A 23,777-nucleotide genomic window follows, 5' to 3' on the forward strand; every position below is an offset into this window, starting at 1 on the left:
AAGCAGTTTAGATTGTGTCCCGTCTTGCAATATTTTAAACCAGGTGTCCCCAACATGTGACCCTCGGGCCGCATGTGGCTCTTCTAGGAAATGGATGCAGCCTTCACATGAAATTATGAATTCACTTTTATGTGGTTACCACACTGCACAGTGTCATCAATTACAAAATATTATTGTTATTATTTATAAAAATCACAAAATATGGCACTCCTTTAAATTTAGCTTTTCAAATTGGCCTTTTCATACTAAAAGGTTGGGGACTACTGATTTAAACTATATTAAAATAAGGATGTATTTGCCTCTTAAAATTACTGTTCTTTTTAAAAGTCATCACTATATCTCCATACTTGCAACAGTATTAAGTAGTGTACCATTGTATTCTAATATATACAATCAATATGCAAAGGCTAGAACTGTAACAACACTTTATATTTTGGATACAGAATCTATATTTCTCTTTGCAACCACTAGTGATGGATTCATATGAATAAATAGTCACAATATCATGGCTGGAACAATTCACCAGAAACATGCACACAGAAGATCATTGAATGAGTTTAAAATAATTAGTCAAACTTTTAAAAACTGTACCATTGTTTATTAGCTACCTTTCTTATTGTACATATAATAGTAGCTAACTGCATAAGAAATCTACTCAGTGGTCTTTGTCTAAATTTTAAGCAGTCTCTACTAATCAGGATTAATTTGCCCGAAATGCACAGTATGAGGCCTGGTCACAGACCGGGCCGCAGGGGCGTTGACCCCCGAAACCCTCTCCAGGTATACTCAAGGTATACTAGTGGCTTTCAATGTTTCATAATGTGTACATGTAAACTACATTATCTTTTGTACAGAATAAAAAGAAATAAAAATAAAAATTAAAATTCTGAATCAATGTCAAGTCAAACTGACAGATAATGTAGTTTACATATAATAAACTATTATATTTATTTTTTTTTTTATTATCACACCGGCCGATTCCCACCAAGGCAGGGTGGCCCGAAAAAGAAAAACTTTCATCATCATTCACTCCATCACTGTCTTGCCAGAAGGGTGCTTTACACTACAGTTTTTAAACTGCAACATTAACACCCCTCCTTCAGAGTGCAGGCACTGTACTTCCCATCTCCAGGACTCAAGTCCGGCCTGCCGGTTTCCCTGAATCCCTTCATAAATGTTACTTTGCTCACACTCCAACAGCACGTCAAGTATTAAAAACCATTTGTCTCCATTCACTCCGATCAAACACGCTCACGCATGCCTGCTGGAAGTCCAAGCCCCTCGCACACAAAACCTCCTTTACCCCCTCCCTCCAACCCTTCCTAGGCCGACCCCTACCCCGCCTTCCTTCCACTACAGACTGATACACTCTTGAAGTCATTCTGTTTCGCTCCATTCTCTCTACATGTCCGAACCACCTCAACAACCCTTCCTCAGCCCTCTGGACAACAGTTTTGGTAATCCCGCACCTCCTCCTAACTTCCAAACTACGAATTCTCTGCATTATATTCACACCACACATTGCCCTCAGACATGACATCTCCACTGCCTCCAGCCTTCTCCTCGCTGCAACATTCATCACCCACGCTTCACACCCATATAAGAGCGTTGGTAAAACTATACTCTCATACATTCCCCTCTTTGCCTCCAAGGACAAAGTTCTTTGTCTCCACAGACTCCTAAGTGCACCACTCACTCTTTTTCCCTCATCAATTCTATGATTCACCTCATCTTTCATAGACCCATCCGCTGACACGTCCACTCCCAAATATCTGAATACGTTCACCTCCTCCATACTCTCTCCCTCCAATCTGATATTCAATCTTTCATCACCTAATCTTTTTGTTATCCTCATAACCTTACTCTTTCCTGTATTCACCTTTAATTTTCTTCTTTTGCACACCCTACCAAATAAACTATTGTTAGGCACAAAAAAACCAGCCACCAACACCCTACCAAATAAACTATTGTTAGGCACAAAAAAACCAGCCACCAACATGCAATGCATTTCAGGCAGACTAATACTGCTGTTTACAGACTACTTAATAACTAGAAATGGGTTATTAAGTAGGGGTTTTTAAATGCACAAAAAAAAGAGAGGTAGGCAAGTGAACAATAGTACAATTTTAAGCATGCATTAATACTTTAAACTGATTCATCAGAATTATTTCCCAGAAATGAATTGTGAAACAATATCAAAGATTTTGTTAATCTTTTCCACAGCCGGTGATAGTCGCATCCCACTCACAGCATCGCAACAACAGATAACAGTCACTAAGGAAAACCCACAAGGTAAGAATATGTATTAGCATAAATCTTTCATTTTTTTTTTATCAACAAACGAGCCGTATCTGACCAAGGCAAGGTGGCCCAAAAAGAAAAACAAAAGTTTCCCTTTTTAAATTTAGTAATTGATACAGGAGAAGGGGTTACTAGCCCTTTGCTACCGGCATTTTAGTTGCCTCTTACAACATGCATGACTTACGGAGGAAGAATTCTGTTCCACTTCCCCATGGAGATAACAGGAAATAAACAAGAACTAGAAAGAAAACAGAAGAAAACCCAGAGGGGTGTGTATATAGTATATGCTTGTACATGTATGTACTCACCTAATTGAGGTTGCAGGGGTCGAGTCCAAGCTCCTGTGACCTAAGTGTAAGTAGAAGTAGCAAGACGTACCTGAAACCTTGCATGTTTACGAGACAAAAAATGGACACCAGCAATCCTACCATCATGTAAAACAATTACAGGATTCCATTTTACACTCACTTGGCAGGACGGTAGTACCTCCCTGGGTGGTTGTTGTCTACCAACCTACTACCTAGAAAATCTTTTACATTATTATAATTATTATTATTATTATTATTATAATATTACTGGCAGGCCCCACTTATACAGCACATTAGGTTCCGGGCTACTGTAGGGACCCACTTATACAGCAGGTTAGTTTCCAGGTTACTATAGGGCCCCACTCATACAGCAGGTTAGGATTCGGACTACAGTAGGGCCCAGCTTGTACATCAGGTTATGCTCTGGGCTACTGTAGGGCCCCACTTATACAGCAGGTTAGGTTCTGAGCTACTGTTGTAAAATGAAAATTGCTGTAAAGCAAATCATAGCCTTTTTTCACTTTCAAATACATACAAAAGCCTGACAACATATTTACACTATTATATACTAAGTGAGCAATATAGTTAGGCCTAAAGCATGCATATACAGTACACACAATATTTAACTTAAAATATTTTGGTCCTTAGCTTACAGTGAGTGGTGAATATATTTATTGTAGAAAGTCTAAATAAATGAAGAATGGGTATTATTGAAAACCACTGCATTAGCGAAGTGCCATAAAGTGAAGCATTGTCAAGTGGTGGGTCCTCCTGTATTTCAAACTCTCTACTATATTTATTACAACTGACATAAGTGACAGTTGATGGCTAGAATAATCACTTAGATCTTAAATAATTTAAAATTTATTTAATGAGATGTTTAGTAATCTAAGCATTAATTATACTACTAATAATTAAAATAATCATGCAGATGTTCAGTAATTTAAGTATTATTCAGTCTAATCAAAATAAACATTTACACGGGTGAAGATATGTTGCAGTTTTTCAAGTGTAGAGTCGGCACATCTCTGGCAAGACAGTGATGGAGTGAGTGATGATGAAAGTGTTTCTTCTTTTTCGGGTCACCCTGCCTCAGTGGGCAACAGCCAACGTGTCAGTAAAAAAAGGAATACTCTCATTATATGCACTAACGAGCCACTGGTAAGTTTCTTTGGATCTCTGACCCTGACAGAAGCAAGACCCTTGGAGTGTTACCTTGGAGACCTCAGCATTGCACTTGCATCACCCCTCAACACCAGCGAGTGCAGTATCAATTGCAAGTGCATAACACCACCAGAGCCCACCTGTGTGCTGTACAGGTCATGTACACTTGCTGAAGAAGTGAAGAACAATCAAGGTAATTTATATAGTGCTTTATTTTTAATATTATTATTACATTTATTGGGAAGCTCTCATCTTATTTAGGTCCTACAGTGGCTAGGGACAGAGAAGTAATTAAGTTTGGTCCAAGGTAGGGAAGGTATTGTAGCTCCAATTCCTTGGAAAAAGAGCCTTTCACGAGCATCAAGGTATCCTTGAAAGGTCAATGTTGGAGATAAGAGGGCTTTGAAATTCGAATTGAATGCTTGTGTTGTACTCTCCTGATATACAGTAACTAATTATTATTATTAAGTCTTGTCGTGCTTGTTTTTTTTTTTAAGAATGTGTTGAGCCATCGTGTTCTCCTGGATGTGATGTTATCATGGATGCTGTAACTGGGTGTCTTGCTTGCTCATGCAACGAAGACAACTTCATATGCCCACAAAAGATTTGCCCTAGAAACTGTGAAAACATCTTTGATCTTCAAACGGGCTGCCCCTCGTGCAAATGCAACTGCTCGTATGACTCGGCTACCGGAACCCCATGCCCGGTGGACTGTGTTGTTCATGAGGTTGTAGATGAACTGACTGGATGTAAGAGATGCGAATGTGATCCTAATAGTTTGGGCAGTCCAGTTGTTCAACGTCAAGTCTGTCCTGTGAATTTCACAGCCCCTTGTCCTATGGACTGTGCGGTTATTAGAATTCTGGATGAGGAAACGGGTTGTGAAAAGTGTGAATGTGATCCAAATAATCCAGGTGATCTATTTGGCCTACATCAACTTCCTCGTGCACATTACTGCCCCACAGATCACACTGGTAAGCCTCCTTGCCCCATGGACTGTGCAATCCACTATATTGTGGATGAAGAAACTGGCTGTGAAAAGTGTGAATGTGATCCAAATAATCCAGATAATCCATTTGGCCTACATCAACTTCCTCGTGCACATTACTGCCCCACAGATCACACTGGTAAGCCTCCTTGCCCCATGGACTGTGCAATCCACTATACTGTGGATGAAGAAACTGGCTGTGAAAAGTGCGAATGTGACCCAAATAATCCAGCAAATCCATTTGGCCTACATCAGCTTCCTCCTCCTCTTCCTCAGCCTTCTGGCCAGGACTGCCCCATAGATCACACTGGTAAGCTTCCTTGCCCCATGGACTGTGCAATCCACTATGTTGTGGATAAAAAGACTGGCTGTGAAAAGTGCGAATGTGACCCAAACATACAAACCAACATATTTGGCCTGCATCTGGTTCCTCTTCCTCCTCCCACCCACAAATAGTCAACACAACAAAACTGACTAACCCCCTTGGTTCTACAAGCTGTGCATTCTACAGTCATGCATCACAAAGCAGGTTTAATAATGCACTGTGGGACTGTATCTCTTGTAGCCTCCGTAATTTGTCCGCTCAGCCATTATTTTGTTTTAGAATATAATTAGAAAATAAAAAAATATTTTACATCCACTTGTGTTTATACTGTCCTAGATTATAAGGTTAAATTGAAAATATTATATCAATCTTATTATTATTATTAATATTTTAACACACTGGCCATCTCCCACTGAGGCAAGATGACTCAAAAAAGAAGTAACATTTTCACCATTATTTACTTCATTATCATCTTGACAGAGGCACACTCACATTACAGCTCGGATGCCCCTCCAGACTACATCATCATACCCCTCTAGGACTCAAGTCCAGTTAACTGGACTTGAGTCTGGCTAACTGGACTCCAGGATAACAGCTCATAGCCTGCAAATTCAAGAGTATAAAAAAAAATTACATGAGAGTGATGTAGGTGTTTAAACCTACTGCACCATAAATAAAAAACTTTTCTTTATCTATGGCATCTGGAGGCAGCAGTTGTGAAATTAACAGCAGATTAAATCTCCCAAAATAAAAATGGAAACACACACTATATACATAATCTTCTAACATCAAAAATCTGACTGTGCAGACTGATGATGTATTTTAACAATAATAACTGAAGGAGGGGCATTAATGTTGCAGTTTAAAAACTGTAGTGTAAAGCACCCTTCTGGCAAGACAGTGATGGAGTGAATGATGGTGAAAGTTTTTCTTTTTCGGGCCACCCTGCCTTGGTGGGAATCGGCCAGTGTGATAAAAAAAAAAAAAAAAAAACTTTATTTTAGCATGATACATGTTTGTACAAAGGAGTATAACAACTGAGTGTGCGCCCAAAACCCCTTTATATGCCGAGCATTTTGGGCAAACATAAGACTAATTTAAGTCTTGCGTCAACTAATACAAGGTCTATAACCTTCAATAAGTTAACTAATTACTCTGTTCAAAATGCTCATGCATGCTAGTGGCTTTCTTTGCACTTCACAATATTTAAAAATATGTAAATTACACATTGTAAGCATTGCAAATAAATAATTTTGATTTTAATTTTGTAGTTGCCCGAAATGCTCAGCATAACAAGGGGCTTTCTACATAGTAGTATGTCAATGAATATACCTTGTACATGTACTTGTAGAAATAGAGATATTAATATTAAAAATATTAATATTAATAGTAGTCAGAAAAAGCATTACTATGATGACTTATTAGAGAGAGATGGAAGCTTATTGTATTATTGCAGGCTAGTCTATCTTTCTCTGTCTATTGGACATGTAAGTTATTAGGTAAATGTTAGACTTCTACCTAGTAAGCTTTCTTATGAAGTTCCTCTATAAAGTCTTAAATATTTCATAAAATTTGAGTAATTATTATTATTATTATAATTAAAACTAAAATGCTAAACAATAATAATAATGGAAATAATAATAATAATAATAATAATAATAATATTTCTGTAATTATGTCCCTGAAAAATAAAGTTAGTAATAAAGAGCATATATAATTATGTCCCTGAAAAATAAAGTTGGTAATAAAGAGCATATATAATTATGTCCCTGAAAAATAAAGTTGGTAATAAAGAGCATATATAATTATGTCCCTGAAAAATAAAGTTGGTAATAAAGAGCATATATAATTATGTCCCTGAAAAATAAAGCTGGTATAAAGAATGTATATAACTATGTCCCTATGCAATAAATCTGGAAATAAATGACACATAATTACGTACATGAAAAATAAAGGTTGGTAATAAAGAACATATATAACTATAAAGACAACAGCTTCTCATTTATCATTATCAATTATTGTTGCATTGTTTAATAAAATAAAAAAAAATTATCTAAGACGCTTAAATTAGCAAGCAGAAGCGTCGTCGTCGTCGTCGTCGCCGCCGCCGCCCGTCGTCGCCCGTCGTCGTCGTCGTCGTCGTCGTCGTCGTCGTCGCCCGTCGCCGCCGCCGCCCGTCGTCGCCCGTCGTCGTCGTCGTCGTCGTCGTCGTCGTCGTCGTCGTCGTCGTCGCCCGTCGTCGCCCGTCGTCGCCCGTCGTCGTCGTCGCCCGTCGTCGTCGCCCGTCGTCGTCGCCCGTCGTCGCCCGTCGTCGTCGTCGCCCGACGTCGTCGTCGCCCGTCGTCGTCGTCGCCCGTCGTCGTCGTCGCCCGCCGCCGCCGCCCGCCGCCGCCGCCCGTCGTCGTCGTCAAAATTAAGCGCTAAACCCTAGGGTCACACAGCAAAGCCTACCCGAAGCCTAAATAAAAATCTAAAATTACTTGCTTACTCTGGTGGCTTGCCTCCTGAGAGAAGCCCACTTGAAATAAGCCACCCTGGCTGGCTTGGCTGGGTTATCCGGGGTTGTGTGTGGGGTTTATAGGGCAGCTGGGAGGTGGCGCCGTATTGAACCCTAGTGAACCCTTCCATGTGGCCAGACACAACCACGCTGGTAAGTCAGTAAGTCAATAAGTCAGTAAGTTAATAAGTCAATAAGTCAGTAAGTCAATAAGTCATTAAGTCAATAAGTCAGTAAGTCAATAAGTCAGTAAGTCAGTAAGTCAGTAAGTCAATAAGTCAGTAAGTCAGTAAGTCAGTGAGTCAGTAAGTCAATAAGTCAGTAAGTCAATAAGCCAGTAAGTCAATAAGTCAATAAGTCAATAAATCAGTAAGTCAGTAAGTCAATAAGTCAGTAAGTCAATAAATCAGTAAGTCAGTAAGTCAATAAGACAGTAAGTCAATAAGCCAGTAAGTCAATAAGTCAGTAAGTCAATAAATCAGTAAGTCAGTAAGTCAATAAGTCAGTAAGTCAGTAAGTCAATAAGTCAGTAAGTCAATAAATCAGTAAGTCAATAAGTCAGTAAGTCAATAAGACAGTAAGTCAATAAGTCAGTAAGTCAGTAAGTCAATAAGTCAGTAAGTCAATAAGTCAGTAAGTCAGTAAGTCAATAAGTCAGTAAGTCAATAAGTCAATAAGTCAGTAAGTCAATAAGACAGTAAGTCAATAAGTCAGTAAGTCAGTAAGTCAATAAGTCAGTAAATCAATAAGTCAGTAAGTCAGTAAGTCAATAAGTCAGTAAGTCAATAAGTCAGTAAGTCAATAAGTCAATAAGTCAGTAAGTCAATAAGAGAGTAAGTCAATAAGTCAGTAAGTCAGTAAGTCAATAAGTCACTAAGTCAATAAGTCAGTAAGTCAATAAGTCAGTAAGTCAATAGGAAAGTAAGTAAGTAAATAATCCAGTAATTCAGAAAATAAGTCAGCTAGAAAATCAGTCAGTAAGCCAGTAAGTAAATAAGTCAGAAAGTAAAATCAGTAAATAAGTCAGTAAGTCAGTGAGTAAGTAAACCAGTAAGCAAATAAGTCAGTAAGTAAATAAAACCAGTCAATAATTTTATTTAGATACATGTACACATAAGTACAATTATCATACATAGTGCAAATTACTCACCAGGTCAAAGTGACTTATTTCCACCAGTGTTTTTGGTGGGAGATTCATTTGTATAATCTTACATTTGTGGTCGCATATCGTGACCGGATATAAATATGTAAATACTCCATTACCTTTGTAACTTGTTCAGCTATCAAAACTTTGCGGTTCAGTCCCTGGACCCATTATGTGCCTCTGTAATGTTGAGGTACAGTCCCTGGACCCATTATGTGCCTCTGTAATGTTGAGGTACAGTCCCTGGACCCATTATGTACCTCTGTAATGTTGAGGTACAGTCCCTGGACCCATTATGTGCCTCTGTAATGTTGAGGTACAGTCCCTGGACCCATTATGTGCCTCTGTAATGTTGAGGTACAGTCCCTGGACCCATTATGTACCTCTGTAATGTTGAGGTACAGTCCCTGGACCCATTATGTGCCTCTGTAATGTTGAGGTACAGTCCCTGGACCCATTATGTGCCTCTGTAATGTTGAGGTACAGTCCCTGGACCCATTATGTACCTCTGTAATGTTGAGGTACAGTCCCTGGACCCATTATGTGCCTCTGTAATGTTGAGGTACAGTCCCTGGACCCATTATGTGCCTCTGTAATGTTGAGGTACAGTCCCTGGACCCATTATGTGCCTATGTAATGTTGAGGTACAGTCCCTGGACCCATTATGTGCCTCTGTAATGTTGAGGTACAGTCCCTGGACCCATTATATACCTCTGTAATGGTGAGGTACAGTCCCTTGACCCATTATATACCTCTGTAATGGTGAGGTACAGTCCCTGGACCCATTATGTACCTCTGTAATGGTGAGGTACAGTCCCTGGACCCATTATATACCTCTGTAATGGTGAGGTACAGTCCCTGGACCCATTATGTACATCTGTAATGGTGAGGTACAGTCCCTGGACCCATTATGTACCTCTGTAATGGTGAGGTACAGTCCTTGGACCCATTCTGTACCTTGGAATGGTAAGATACAGTCCCTGGTCCCATTATGTACCTCTGTAATGGTGAGGTACAGTCCCTGGACCCATTATATACCTCTGTAATGGTGAGGTACAGTCCCTTGACCCATTATGTACCTCTGTAATGGTGAGGTACAGTCCCTGGACCCATTATGTACCTCTGTAATGGTGAGGTACAGTCCCTTGACCCATTATATACCTCTGTAACGGTGAGGTACAGTCCCTGGACCCATTATGTGCCTCTGTAATGGTAAGGTACAGTCCCTGGACCCATTATATACCTCTGTAATGTTGAGGTACAGTCCCTGGACCCATTATATACCTCTGTAATGGTGAGGTACAGTCCCTGGACCCATTCTGTACCTTGGAATGGTAAGGTACAGTCCCTGGTCCCATTATGTACCTCTGTAATGGTGAGGTACAGTCCCTGGACCCATTCCGTACCTTGGAATGGTAAGGTACAGTCCCTGGTCCCATTATGTACCTCTGTAATGATGAGGTACAGTCCCTGGACCCATTCTGTACCTTGGAATGGTAAGGTACAGTCCCTGGACCCATTATGTACCTCTGTAATGGTGAGGTACAGTCCTTGGACCCATTCTGTACCTTGAAATGGTAAGGTACAGTCCCTGGTCCCATTATCCATTATGTACCTCTGTAATATTGAGGTGCAGTCCCTGGACCCATTCTGTACCTCTGTAATGTTGAGGTACAGTCCCTGAACCCATTATGTGCCTCTGTAATGGTGAGGTACAATCCTTGGACCCATTATGTTCATCTGTAATGTTGAGGTACAGTCCCTGGACCCATTATGTACCTTTGTAATCTTGAGGTACAGTTCCTGGACCCATTATGTGCCTCTGTAATCTTAAGATACAACCTCTGGACCCATTCTGTACCTTTGTAATGGTGAGGTACAGTCCCTGGACCCATTGTGTACCTCTGTGGTGTTGAAGTACAGTCACTGGACCCATTCAGTACCTCTGTAATAGTGAGGTACAGTCCATGGACCCATTGTGTACCTCTGTAATCTTGTGACTACCACCCACACAATGGGTATGGGGTGCATAACAAAGACATTAAAATTATGGTCACAGTGGTGGCCCAGGCTAACCTCCCATTGGAGCAAAAGAATAGCTGGTTGGATGACTCTTATTAAACCAGCTGGTCCAGTGGTTAACACATGGCTTGTGAGTTATAGTACTTACTTGCCATGGGTTCAAATCCCCACCCGTTCCGTAGTTTGCCCACACTGGTGCTGTATCGAGCACTTTCTCTCAGTGTATATACACTGAGAGGTGTATGTCTTTCAGTGTATATTCTGAGGACACTTCTGCCCTGTGGGTGGCTATAACGGGTATGATCATAACCGGTAGTAGCCATGGTCTACCAGGGCGCGGGGGGCAATGCCCCGGCAGTCCGGTCCATAACCACGCCTCGTGGTGGATCAGGGCCTGATCAACCAGGCTGTTACTGTTTGCCTCACGTGAACCAATGTATGAACCATAGCCCGGCTAATCGACTGAAGAAAATGCATTTTCTCAGGGTATTTATAGGGCCACTGAGAGCCAACGCCGTATCGAACCCTTTCTTCCGGTGTCCAACCAGACGAATCCTTCATTATTGAAAAAAAAAAATGTATTCCTTTCTACTTAGTTTTTTATTATATTTTAAAAGCTTATACACTTATTTTTAAGAAGGTTAAAAAAACATTAATGTATATAGATCACAGATTTAATATTTTCAATAAATAGCAGCTTAGTACAATATTATGTAGGCTTTTTAAAATTAAAAATAGTTATTGTATCTGTTTTTAATAATGTAAATTAAAGAAATTTTGGATTAAAACAGTAAAATTTATTTTAAAGGCCGTGAACATTTAATATATTATTTTTAAGGATAAAAAGACCAATATACTTTTTTTTTAAGTTGGAAACAATTAATATATTCTATATTAAAGACAAATAGGTTACACATACAAAAAAAATCAACGAGAAATTCCTAGGAATTTTTTTCTCAAGAGTAGGCCTACTGGCAAAAGGCCCCCTCCCCCCAAAAAATATATCCGAACGTGTATTAATCAGCCTGAGTACACGACACAGAAATATAAGCCTATAATTAATTTGATGGTCATTATCCACCTTGGATAACCTAATTAAGTTAATGGAGGGGCCTGGCTAGCACATTTATCTAATTAGGGAGAACGAGCCTATGATTTTAATCTCATCCTGTTATATGCCTATATATATATATATATATATATATATATATATATATATATATATATATATATATATATATATATATATATATATATATATATATATATAAATTACCATACTAAGATCAATTTTGGAAGATATGTCCCTCTTGTCCTCACTAGTCGTCTCTGGTCAACTCACCGCCTCCACCAATTCTGAAATCCAGAAAAAATACCTCACCTTTAACATTTTTTGCATGTGTATAGTTATTTTACAGGAATTTCTGTATGTACGAGTCTTGTACAGGTTGTTGTGGTCAGTGGGGTGGGTTTCAAGTCTATCTACTGCCTTCCCATATAATTTTATTTGTTATAGTTTGATACTATAGTGTTAATGGATAAAAAATTGAGTGTCTGTTCCACAGAGGTCAGTCTATATATCGGAATTTTGATTTTGATTTTAGAGAAGCAGGTTTGTCCTAGTGAAGGTTTTAAGGATGAAGGAGGATGTTAGGATGGTTGGTAGGATGCTAAGATGGTTGGTAGGATGCTAGGATGGTTGGTAGGATGCTAGGATGGTTGGTAGGATGCTAGGATGGTTGGTAGGATGCTAGGATGGTTGGTAGGGTGCTAGGATGGTTGGTAGGATGCTAGGATGGTTGGTAGGATGCTAGGATGGTTGGTAGGATGCTAGGATGGTTGGTAGGATGCTGGGAAGGTTGCTAGGATGCTGGGAAGGTTGCTAGGATGCTAGGAAGGTTGCTAGGATGCTGGGAAGGTTGCTAGGATGCTGGGAAGGTTGCTAGGATGCTAGGAAGGTTGCTAGGATGCTGGGAAGGTTGCTAGGATGCTGGGAAGGTTGCTAGGATGCTAGGAAGGTTGCTAGGATGCTAGGATGGTTGGTAGGATGCTAGGATGGCTGGGTGGTAGTAGGATGCTAGGATGGTTGGTAGGATGCTAGGATGGCTGGGTGGTAGTAGGACGCTAGGATGGTTGGTAGGATGCGAGGATAGTTGGTAGGATGCTATGATGGTTGGTAGGATGCTAGGATGGTTGGTAGGATGCTATGATGGGTGGTAGGATGCTAGGATGGCTGGTAGGATGCTAGGATGGCTGGTAGGATGCTAGGATGGCTGAGTGGTAGTAGGATGCTAGGATGGTTGGTAGGATGCTAGGATGGTTGGTAGGATGCTAGGATAGTTGGTAGGATGCTAGGATGGCTGGTAGGACGCTAGGATGGTTGGTAGGATGCTAGGATGGTTGGTAGGATGCTAGGATGGTTGGTAGGATGCTAGGATGGTTGGTAGGATGCTAGGATGGTTGGTAGGATGCTAGGATGGTTGGTAGGATGCTAGGATGGCTGTTAGGATGCTAGGATGGCTGGGTGGAAGGAAGATGCTAGGATGGTGGTAGGGACAGGGGTGATGCTAGGATGACTGGATGGTTGTAGGATGCTAGGATGGTGGTAGGGACAGTGGTGATTTTAGGATGACTGGATGGTTGTAGGATGCTAGGATGGTGGTAGGGACAGTGGTGATGCTAGGATGACTGGATGGTTGTAGGATGCTAGGATGGTTGGGTAGTCGGATGCTAGGATGGCTAGGTGGTGAGGATGCTAGGATGGTTGGGTAGTAGGATGCTAGGATGGTGGTAGGGACAGTGGTGATGCTAGGATGACTGGATGGTTGTAGGATGCTAGGATGGTGGTAGGGACAGTGGTGATGCTAGGATGACTGGATGGTTGTAGGATGCTATGATGGTTGGTAGGATGCTAGGATAGTTGGTAGGATGCTATGATGGTTGGTAGGATGCTAGGATGGTTGGTAGGATGCTATGATGGGTGGTAGGATGCTAGGATGGCTGGTAGGATGCTAGGATGGCTGGTAGGATGCTAGGATGGCTGAGTGGTAGTAGGATGCTAGGATGGTTGGTAGGATGCTAGGATGGTTGGTAGGATGCTAGGATAGTTGGTAGGATGCTAGGATGGCTGGTAGGACGCTAGGATGGTTGGTAGGATGCTAGGATGGTTGGTAGGATGCTAGGATGGTTGGTAGGATGCTAGGATGGTTGGTAGGATGCTAGGATGGTTGGTAGGATGCTAGGATGGCTGTTAGGATGCTAGGATGGCTGGGTAGAAGGAAGATGCTAGGATGGTGGTAGGGACAGGGGTGATGCTAGGATGACTGGATGGTTGTAGGATGCTAGGATGGTGGTAGGGACAGTGGTAATTTTAGGATGACTGGATGGTTGTAGGATGCTAGGATGGTGGTAGGGACAGTGGTGATGCTAGGATGACTGGATGGTTGTAGGATGCTAGGATGGTTGGGTAGTCGGATGCTAGGATGGCTAGGTGGTGAGGATGCTAGGATGGTTGGGTAGTAGGATGCTAGGATGGTGGTAGGGACAGTGGTGATGCTAGGATGACTGGATGGTTGTAGGATGCTAGGATGGTGGTAGGGACAGTGGTGATGCTAGGATGACTGGATGGTTGTAGGATGCTATGATGGTTGGTAGGATGCTAGGATGGTTGGTATGATGCTAGGATGGTTGGTATGATGCTAGGATGGTTGGTAGGATGCTAGGATGGTTGGTATGATGCTAGGATGGTTGGTAGGATACTATGATGGATGGTAGGATGCTAGGATGGCTGGTAGGATGCTAAGATGGCTGGGTGGTAGTAGGATGCTAGGATGGTTGGTAGGATGCTAGGATGGCTGGGTGGTAGTAGGACGCTAGGATAGTTGGTAGGATGCTAGGATAGTTGGTAGGATGCTATGATGGTCGGTAGGATGCTAGGATGGTTGGTAGGATGCTATGATGGGTGGTAGGATGCTAGGATGCCTGGTAGGATGCTAGGATGGCTGGGTGGTAGTAGGATGCTTGGATGGTTGGTAGGATGCTAGGATGGTTGGTAGGATGCTGTGATGGTTGGTAGGATGCTAGGATGCTATGATGGGTGGTAGGATGCTAGGATGGCTGGTAGGATGCTAGGATGGCTGGGTGGTAGTAGGATGCTAGGATGGTTGGTAGGATGCTAGGATGGTTGGTAGGATGCTATGATGGGCGGTAGGATGCTAGGATGGCTGGTAGGATGCTAGGATGCCTGGTAGGATGCTAGGATGGCTGGGTGGTAGTAGGATGCTAGGATGGTAGTAGGATGCTATGATGGGTGGTAGGATGCTAGGATGGCTGGGTGGTAGTAGGATGCCAGGATGGTAGTAGGATGCTATGATGGGTGGTAGGATGCTAGGATGGCTGGTAGGATGCTAGGATGGCTGGGTGGTAGTAGGACGCTAGGATAGTTGGTAGGATGCTAGGATAGTTGGTAGGATGCTATGATGGTTGGTAGGATGCTAGGATGGTTGGTAGGATGCTATGATGGGTGGTAGGATGCTAGGATGCCTGGTAGGATGCTAGGATGGCTGGGTGGTAGTAGGATGCTTGGATGGTTGGTAGGATGCTAGGATGGTTGGTAGGATGCTGTGATGGTTGGTAGGATGCTAGGATGCTATGATGGGTGGTAGGATGCTAGGATGGCTGGTAGGATGCTAGGATGGCTGGGTGGTAGTAGGATGCTAGGATGGTTGGTAGGATGCTAGGATGGTTGGTAGGATGCTATGATGGGCGGTAGGATGCTAGGATGGCTGGTAGGATGCTAGGATGGCTGGTAGGATGCTAGGATGGCTGGTAGGATGCTAGGATGGCTGGGTGGTAGTAGGATGCTTGGATGGTAGTAGGATGCTATGATGGGTGGTAGGATGCTAGGATGGCTGGGTGGTAGTAGGATGCTAGGATGGTAGTAGGATGCTATGATGGGTGGTAGGATGCTAGGATGGTTGGGTGGTAGTAGGATGCTAGGATGGTGGTAGGGACAGTGGTGATGCTAGGATGGCTGGGTGGTAGTAGGATGCTAGGATGGCTGGGTGGTAGTAGGATGCTAGGATGGTGGTAGGGACAGTGGTGATGCTAGGATGCTAGGGTGGCTGGTAGGATGCTAGGATGGCTGGGTGGTAGTAGGATGCTAGGATGGTGGTAGGGACAGTGGTGATGCTAGGATGCTAGGATGGTGGTAGGGACAGTGGTGATGCTAGGATGCTAGGATGGCTGGTAGGATGCTAGGATGGCTGGGTGGTAGTAGGATGCTAGGATGGTGGTAGGGACAGTGGTGATGCTAGGATGGCTGGTAGGATGCTAGGATGGCTGGGTGGTAGTAGGATGCTAGGATGGTGGTAGGGACAGTGGTGATGCTAGGATGCTAGGATGCTAGGATGGCTGGTAGGATGCTAGGATGGCTGGGTGGTAGTAGGATGCTAGGATGGTGGAAGGGACAGTGGTGATGCTAGGATGGCTGGTAGGATGCTAGGATGGCTGGGTGGTAGTAGGATGCTAGGATGGTGGTAGGGACAGTGGTGATGCTAGGATGGCTGGTAGGATGCTAGGATGGCTGGGTGGTAGTAGGATGCTAGGATGGTGGTAGGGACAGTTGTGATGCTAGGATGGCTGGTAGGATGCTAGGATGGCTGGGTGGTAGTAGGATGCTAGGATAGTGGTAGGGACAGTGGTGATGCTAGGATGCTAGGATGGCTGGGTGGTAGTAGGATGCTAGGATTGTGGTAGGGACAGTGGTGATGCTAGGATGGCTGGGTGGTAGTAGGATGCTAGGATGGTGGTAGGGACAGTGGTGATGCTAGGATGGCTGGGTGGTAGTAGGATGCTAGGATGGTGGTAGGGACAGTGGTGATGCTAGGATGGCTGGGTGGTAGTAGGATGCTAGGATGGTGGTAGGGACAGTGGTGATGCTAGGATGGCTGGGTGGTAGTAGGATGCTAGGATGGTGGTAGGGACTGTGGTGATGCTAGGATGGCTGGGTGGTAGTAGGGTGCTAGGATGGTGGTAGGGACAGTGGTGATGCTAGGATGGCTGGGTGGTAGTAGGATGCTAGGATGGTGGTAGGGACTGTGGTGATGCTAGGATGGCTGGGTGGTAGTAGGATGCTAGGATGGTGGTAGGGACATTGGTGATGCTAGGATGGCTGGGTGGTAGTAGGATGCTAGGATGGTGGTAGGGACAGTGATGATGCTAGGATGGCTGGGTGGTAGTAGGATGCTAGGATGGTGGTAGGGACAGTGATGATGCTAGGATGGCTGGGTGGTAGTAGGATGCTAGGATGGTGGTAGGGACAGTGATGATGCTAGGATGGCTGGGTGGTAGTAGGATGCTAGGATGGTGGTAGGGACAGTGATGATGCTAGGATGGCTGGGTGGTAGTAGGATGCTAGGATGGTGGTAGGGACAGTGATGATGCTAGGATGGCTGGGTGGTAGTAGGATGCTAGGATGGTGGTAGGGACAGTGATGATGCTAGGATGGCTGGGTGGTAGTAGGATGCTAGGATGGTGGTAGGGACTGTGGTGATGCTAGGATGGCTGGGTGGTAGTAGGATGCTAGGATGGTGGTAGGGACAGTGATGATGCTAGGATGGCTGGGTGGTAGTAGGATGCTAGGATGGTGGTAGGGACAGTGGTGATGCTAGGATGGCTGGGTGGTAGTAGGATGCTAGGATGGTGGTAGGGACTGTGGTGATGCTAGGATGGCTGGGTGGTAGTAGGATGCTAGGATGGTGGTAGGGACATTGGTGATGCTAGGATGGCTGGGTGGTAGTAGGATGCTAGGATGGTGGTAGGGACAGTGATGATGCTAGGATGGCTGGGTGGTAGTAGGATGCTAGGATGGTGGTAGGGACAGTGATGATGCTAGGATGGCTGGGTGGTAGTAGGATGCTAGGATGGTGGTAGGGACTGTGGTGATGCTAGGATGGCTGGGTGGTAGTAGGATGCTAGGATGGTGGTAGGGACAGTGATGATGCTAGGATGGCTGGGTGGTAGTATGATGCTAGGATGGTGGTAGGGACAGTGGTGATGCTAGGATGGCTGGGTGGTAGTAGGATGCTAGGATGGTGGTAGGGACTGTGGTGATGCTAGGATGGCTGGGTGGTAGTAGGATGCTAGGATGGTGGTAGGGACATTGGTGATGCTAGGATGGCTGGGTGGTAGTAGGATGCTAGGATGGTGGTAGGGACAGTGATGATGCTAGGATGGCTGGGTGGTAGTAGGATGCTAGGATGGTGGTAGGGACAGTGATGATGCTAGGATGGCTGGGTGGTAGTAGGATGCTAGGATGGTGGTAGGGACAGTGATGATGCTAGGATGGCTGGGTGGTAGTAGGATGCTAGGATGGTGGTATGGACAGTGATGATGCTAGGATGGCTGGGTGGTAGTAGGATGCTAGGATGGTGGTAGGGACAGTGGTGATTCTAGGATGGCTGGGTGGTAGTAGGATGCTAGGATGGTGGTAGGGACTGTGGTGATGCTAGGATGGCTGGGTGGTAGTAGGATGCTAGGATGGTGGTAGGGACTGTGGTGATGCTAGGATGGCTGGGTGGTAGTAGGATGCTAGGATGGTGGTAGGGACTGTGGTGATGCTAGGATGGCTGGGTGGTAGTAGGATGCTAGGATGGTGGTAGGGACAGTGGTGATGCTAGGATGGCTGGGTGGTAGTAGGATGCTAGGATGGTGGTAGGGACTGTGGTGATGCTAGGAGACCCAAGATAAAGTGTAACACCGTAGTACTAACTGCCTTGGAGATAGGAAGACGGAATAGATGCTGGTGATCATAGTTCATCCTTCCCTTCTCCTCTTCCTTCTGCTGCTCGTCCTCCTCCTCTTCCTTCTCCTCCTCTTCCTGCTCCTCCTCCTGCTGTAGAGGACTGTATGCCCAGGTGTTTAACCTTTTAGTCACCGCTGCTGACCCTGGCGAGGCTTGCCTGCCGGAGTGAACATTGTTCAAGACTGATATTACATAGATAATGATTTGGAACAAAGAAAAAAAACATAGAAAGAACTAAAAACTCACAATACTGTGACTGGAATGATACACAAATAACCCGCACATAAAGGAGCGAAACTTGGGACGACGTTTCCCTTCCATTAACTAGTCACACTAATACAAGAGAGTGAGGGAGCCAGTGTATATAGGCGGGGGAGGACAGGGACGGGACACAGAGAGGAAGACAAGGAAATAGTTTACTATCAGTAAGGTAATGTCAACAGCCTGGTTGATCAGGCCTTCATCCGCCGCAAGGCTTGATCATGGATGGGGCCAAGGGGGCGAAGACCCCCCGGAACACCCTCCAGGTGCATTCCAGGTATACTCCTGGTGTACTCCTGGTATACTCCAGGTGTACTCCAGGTATACTCCTGGTATACTCCAGGTATACTCCAGGTATACTCCAGGTATACTCCAGGTATACTCCTGGTATACTCCTCGTATACTCCAGGTATACTCCAGGTATACTCCTGGTATACTCCTGGTATACTCCAGGTATACTCCAGGTATACTCCAGATTTACTCCAGGTATACTCCTGGTATACTCCAGGTGTACTCCAGGTATACTCCAGGTGTACTCCAGGTATACTCCAGGTATACTCCTGGTATACTCCTGGTATACTGCAGGTACACTCCAGGTATACTTCAGGTATACTCCAGGTATACTCCAGGTATACTCCAGGTATACTCCTGGAACACTCCAGGTATACTCCAGGTACACTCCTGGTATACTCCTGGTATACTCCAGGTATACTCCAGGTATACTCCAGGTATACTCCTGGTATACTCCAGGTATACTCCAGGTACACTCCAGTTATACTCCAGGTATACTCCAGGTACACTCCAGGTATACTCCAGGTATACTCCAGGTATACTCCAGGTATACTCCAGGTATACTCCAGGTATACTCCAGGTATACTCCTGGTACACTCCAGGTATACTCCAGGTATACTCCAGGTACACTCCTGGTATACTCCTGGTACACTCCAGGTATACTCCAGGTATACTCCTGGTATACTCCTGGTATACTCCAGGTACACTCCTGGTACACTCCAGGTATACTCCAGGTATACTCCAGGTATACTCCAGGTGTACTCCAGGCATACTCCAGGTATACTCCAGGTATACTCCAGGTATATAAATGTTAAGTAAGCAGACAGCAAACCACTACCTTACTGCTGTCACACACTACTACTACACCTTACTGCTGTCACACACTACTACTACAACTTACTGCTGTCACACACTACTACTACAACTTACTGCTGTCACACACTACTACTACAACTTACTGCTGTCACACACTACTACTACACCTTACTGCTGTCACACACTACTACTACACCTTACTGCTGTCACACTACTACTACACCTTACTGCTGTCACACACTACTACTACAACTTACTGCTGTCACACACTACTACTACAACTTAATGCTGTCACACACTACTACTACAACTTACTGCTGTCACACACTACTACTACACCTTACTGCTGTCACACACTACTACTACACCTTACTGCTGTCACACACTACTACTACACCTTACTGCTGTCACACACTACTACTACACCTTACTGCTGTCACACACTACTACTACACCTTACTGCTGTCACACTACTACTACACCTTACTGCTGTCACACACTACTACTACAACTTACTGCTGTCACACACTACTACTACAACTTACTGCTGTCACACACTACTACTACAACTTACTGCTGTCACACACTACTACTACACCTTACTGCTGTCACACACTACTACTACAACTTACTGCTGTCACACACTACTACTACACCTTACTGCTGTCACACACTACTACTACAACTTACTGCTGTCACACACTACTACTACACCTTTCTGCTGTCACACACTACTACTACAACTTACTGCTGTCACACACTACTACTACACCTTACTGCTGTCACACACTACTACTACAACTTACTGCTGTCACACACTACTACTACACCTTACTGCTGTCACACACTACTACTACAACTTACTGCTGTCACACACTACTACTAAAACTTACTGCTGTCACACACTACTACTACACCTTACTGCTGTCACACACTACTACTACACCTTACTGCTGTCACACACTACTACTACAACTTACTGCTGTCACACACTACTACCACACCTTTCTGCTGTCACACACTACTACTACAACTTACTGCTGTCACACACTACTACTACACCTTTCTGCTGTCACACACTACTACTACACCTTACTGCTGTCACACAATACTACTACACCTTTCTGCTGTCACACACTACTACTACACCTTTCTGCTGTCACACACTACTACTACACCTTACTGCTGTCACACACTACTACTACACCTTACTGCTGTCACACACTACTACTACAACTTACTGCTGTCACACACTACTACTACAACTTACTGCTGTCACACACTACTACTACACCTTACTGCTGTCACACACTACTACTACACCTTACTGCTGTCACACACTACTACTACAACTTACTGCTGTCACACACTACTACTACAACTTACTGCTGTCACACACTACTACTACACCTTACTGCTGTCACACACTACTACTACAGCCTTACTGCTGTCACACACTACTACTACAGCCTCCATCTACGACTTTAATTCCTGTATGAACTCTTTATAATGCAAATAGTTACATATTGTATATTTTTTGTGTACATAATATGTTTGGCTTCAAGAAAATTACAAATAATGAAGCCTGGTGTGTAGACGAGACGGTTCAGAACGAAGATACCTAACTGTTGGACATGTGTCTTGGTCATCTACCTGCCGGTGTCATGTAAGTTATTATTTTAAGGCTGAGAAGAATGTGCCTAGTATGGGCCAGTAGGCCTGCTGCAGTGTTCCTCCATTCTTATGTTAACATTAATGATATTCAGTGTGGAGAGGTTGATGAATAAGATACGTGTGTGTGTGACAGCTGGGTGTCTTGACTACGCTGTTTCGCCCAGCTAGTGGCTTTGTCCAGTGAATACAGAGGTTGTCTCCAAGTGTTGAATCAGGAGATAATGGAAGACTAGGTAATCAGTCCCTCAGCCTTGACGAGAGTGTTCAACACTGTAGATTCATCAAGGTGTTCAACACTTTCATCAAGACTGAGGGACTGATTACCTATTCTTGTACTGTCTCCTGTTGTAACACTTTCCAATGACCTCTGTACTGAATTGATAAAGTCACTGGCTGGTCAAAACTTCTTCAGAATGCAATAAATTGATTTTGTTACAGCTACACATTAATAATCATACATAGTTTAAGATACGTGTAAATTACCCACAACAAAAAGTCAGACAAAGTGACTGATTTCCATCGGGGTTCTTGTAATATCTTATTTAAAGTCTGACCCTGATCCACCATGAGGCCTGGTCTCAGAGCGAGCTAAGGGGGCGCTGGCCCCCGAAATCCTCTCCAGGTAAGTTACAGTAGAAATCAGTCATGATTAAAAGTTAGAGGAGCTAAGTAACTCATCTGTGTGTTACACAGGTGTTTAATTCAAGGTAATTCTACCAATATATATACTAATTCATCAAGAACCCCAATGGGTATTTTGCACACATGTTAGTATGTGTGATAATCGTGCAGGTTGTTCTCACTCGTCCCCTCAAGGAAGGTTCCTTGATGTTGGTGAGGGGCTCTTGATTTAGGGAATTGGATCTGTGCTCCAGTTCCCCGAATTAAGCCTGAATGCCTTCCACATCCCCCCCCCCCAGGCGCTGTATAATCCTCCGGGTTTAGCGCTTCCCCCTTGATTATATTAATAATATTAATGTTCTCACTCGTAGGAGACCCTGAGTTGATACTCCAGTAGTTACGACCCTCTTGTTTGTGTATTATATCTGTGGCAAGCGATAATTCGGGGCCTCCTACCAGTGAAACACCGTGTACACATGTGTACCTGTGCCTAAATAAACTTACTTACTTACTTGCTTGCTTACTTTCTTACTTACGATCTTCTGTTACTAAGACCCACCTCTTGTAGCGAACGTCGTTGTAATCATCAAGAGTACCGTAGTAGAGAACTGCGTCTGGATCCACCTCACTGGAGCCGCCCAGTCTCTCACCCCGTTCATCGGAGCCGCCCATCCTGCCACCCCGCCCACTGATGCCGCCCATGATGTCCACCTCCTCGTTGATGTCGTCCATAAGGCCGTCAGCCCTCAGATCGAGACCCAAGTCAGCAAGCTGATTTCCTGCTGACGGTGCCAGGAACCGACCCTCGGGGTTCCTGTTTAAGGAAAACAAACGCTGTTTAGGATATAAAAGAGGATAATAATGGCATGACTGGAAACATTAGGATGTATTTCTTTAAGGTACCTGTTGTCCGCGTTCACCTGGGTGTTAATTGACTGGTGTGGGTCGCATCCTGGGGGACCTAATTTGCAGGAAATGCTCAGCATAACAAGGGACTTTATATATAGTAGTATGTCAGTGATGTCAGCTATGGTCTGTATACCTTGTACATGTACTTGTAGAAATAAAGATTATTATTATTATTATTATTATTATTATTATTATTATTATTATTATTATTATTATTATTATTATTATTATTATTATTATTATTATTATTATTATTATTATTATCCACCAGGACCGGTGGCCTGGTGGCTAAAGCTCCTGCTTCACACATGGAGGGCCCGGGTTCGATTCCCGGTGGGTGGAAACATATCGACACGTTTCCTTTGTCCTGTTCACCTAGCAGCAAATAGGTATCTGGGTGTTAGTCGACTGGTGTGGGTCGCATCCTGGGGAACAAGATTAAGGACCCCAATAGAAATAAGTTAGAGAGTCCTCGATGACGCACTGACTTTCTTGGGTTATCCTGGGTGGCTAACCCTCCGGGGTTAAAAATCCGAACGAAATCTTATCTTAATTCTGAAGACGGATAAGGAATGAAAAGATTATAGACTTTTCAAGTGTGAACATTGTCACGTATCATCCAAGCTTCTCGGAGCACCAAGCACCGTCACCA

General features: G+C 43.9%; 2 protein-coding genes across 3 annotated transcripts in view; one reads left to right on the forward strand and one right to left on the reverse strand.

Moving 5' to 3' along the window:
- LOC128702016 (kielin/chordin-like protein) overlaps window positions 1–5,401 on the forward strand; it is a 93,267-nt gene extending 87,866 nt beyond the window's left edge. For both annotated transcript variants that reach the window (XM_070101438.1, XM_070101439.1), the window contains 3 exons: window positions 2,224–2,292; window positions 3,802–3,966; window positions 4,271–5,401. In XM_070101438.1, the coding sequence (XP_069957539.1) occupies window positions 2,224–2,292; window positions 3,802–3,966; window positions 4,271–5,217 (1,181 nt within the window). In that variant the 3' untranslated portion in view covers window positions 5,218–5,401. The remainder of the gene's footprint in view (window positions 1–2,223; window positions 2,293–3,801; window positions 3,967–4,270) is intronic.
- Window positions 5,402–12,017: 6,616 nt separating this feature from the next.
- The window catches only part of LOC128701956 (uncharacterized), an 81,973-nt gene continuing 70,213 nt past the window's right edge, over window positions 12,018–23,777 (reverse strand). Inside the window, exons 5-7 of the mRNA XM_053795939.2 lie at window positions 22,776–23,030; window positions 18,521–18,710; window positions 12,018–12,105 (exon numbers count right to left, since the gene is read on the reverse strand). Of these exons, the coding sequence (XP_053651914.1) occupies window positions 12,088–12,105; window positions 18,521–18,710; window positions 22,776–23,030 (463 nt within the window). The 3' untranslated portion in view covers window positions 12,018–12,087. The remainder of the gene's footprint in view (window positions 12,106–18,520; window positions 18,711–22,775; window positions 23,031–23,777) is intronic.

This window comes from Cherax quadricarinatus, chromosome 77 (genome assembly GCF_038502225.1).
Source record: "Cherax quadricarinatus isolate ZL_2023a chromosome 77, ASM3850222v1, whole genome shotgun sequence".
Taxonomy (NCBI): Eukaryota; Metazoa; Arthropoda; class Malacostraca; order Decapoda; family Parastacidae; genus Cherax; species Cherax quadricarinatus.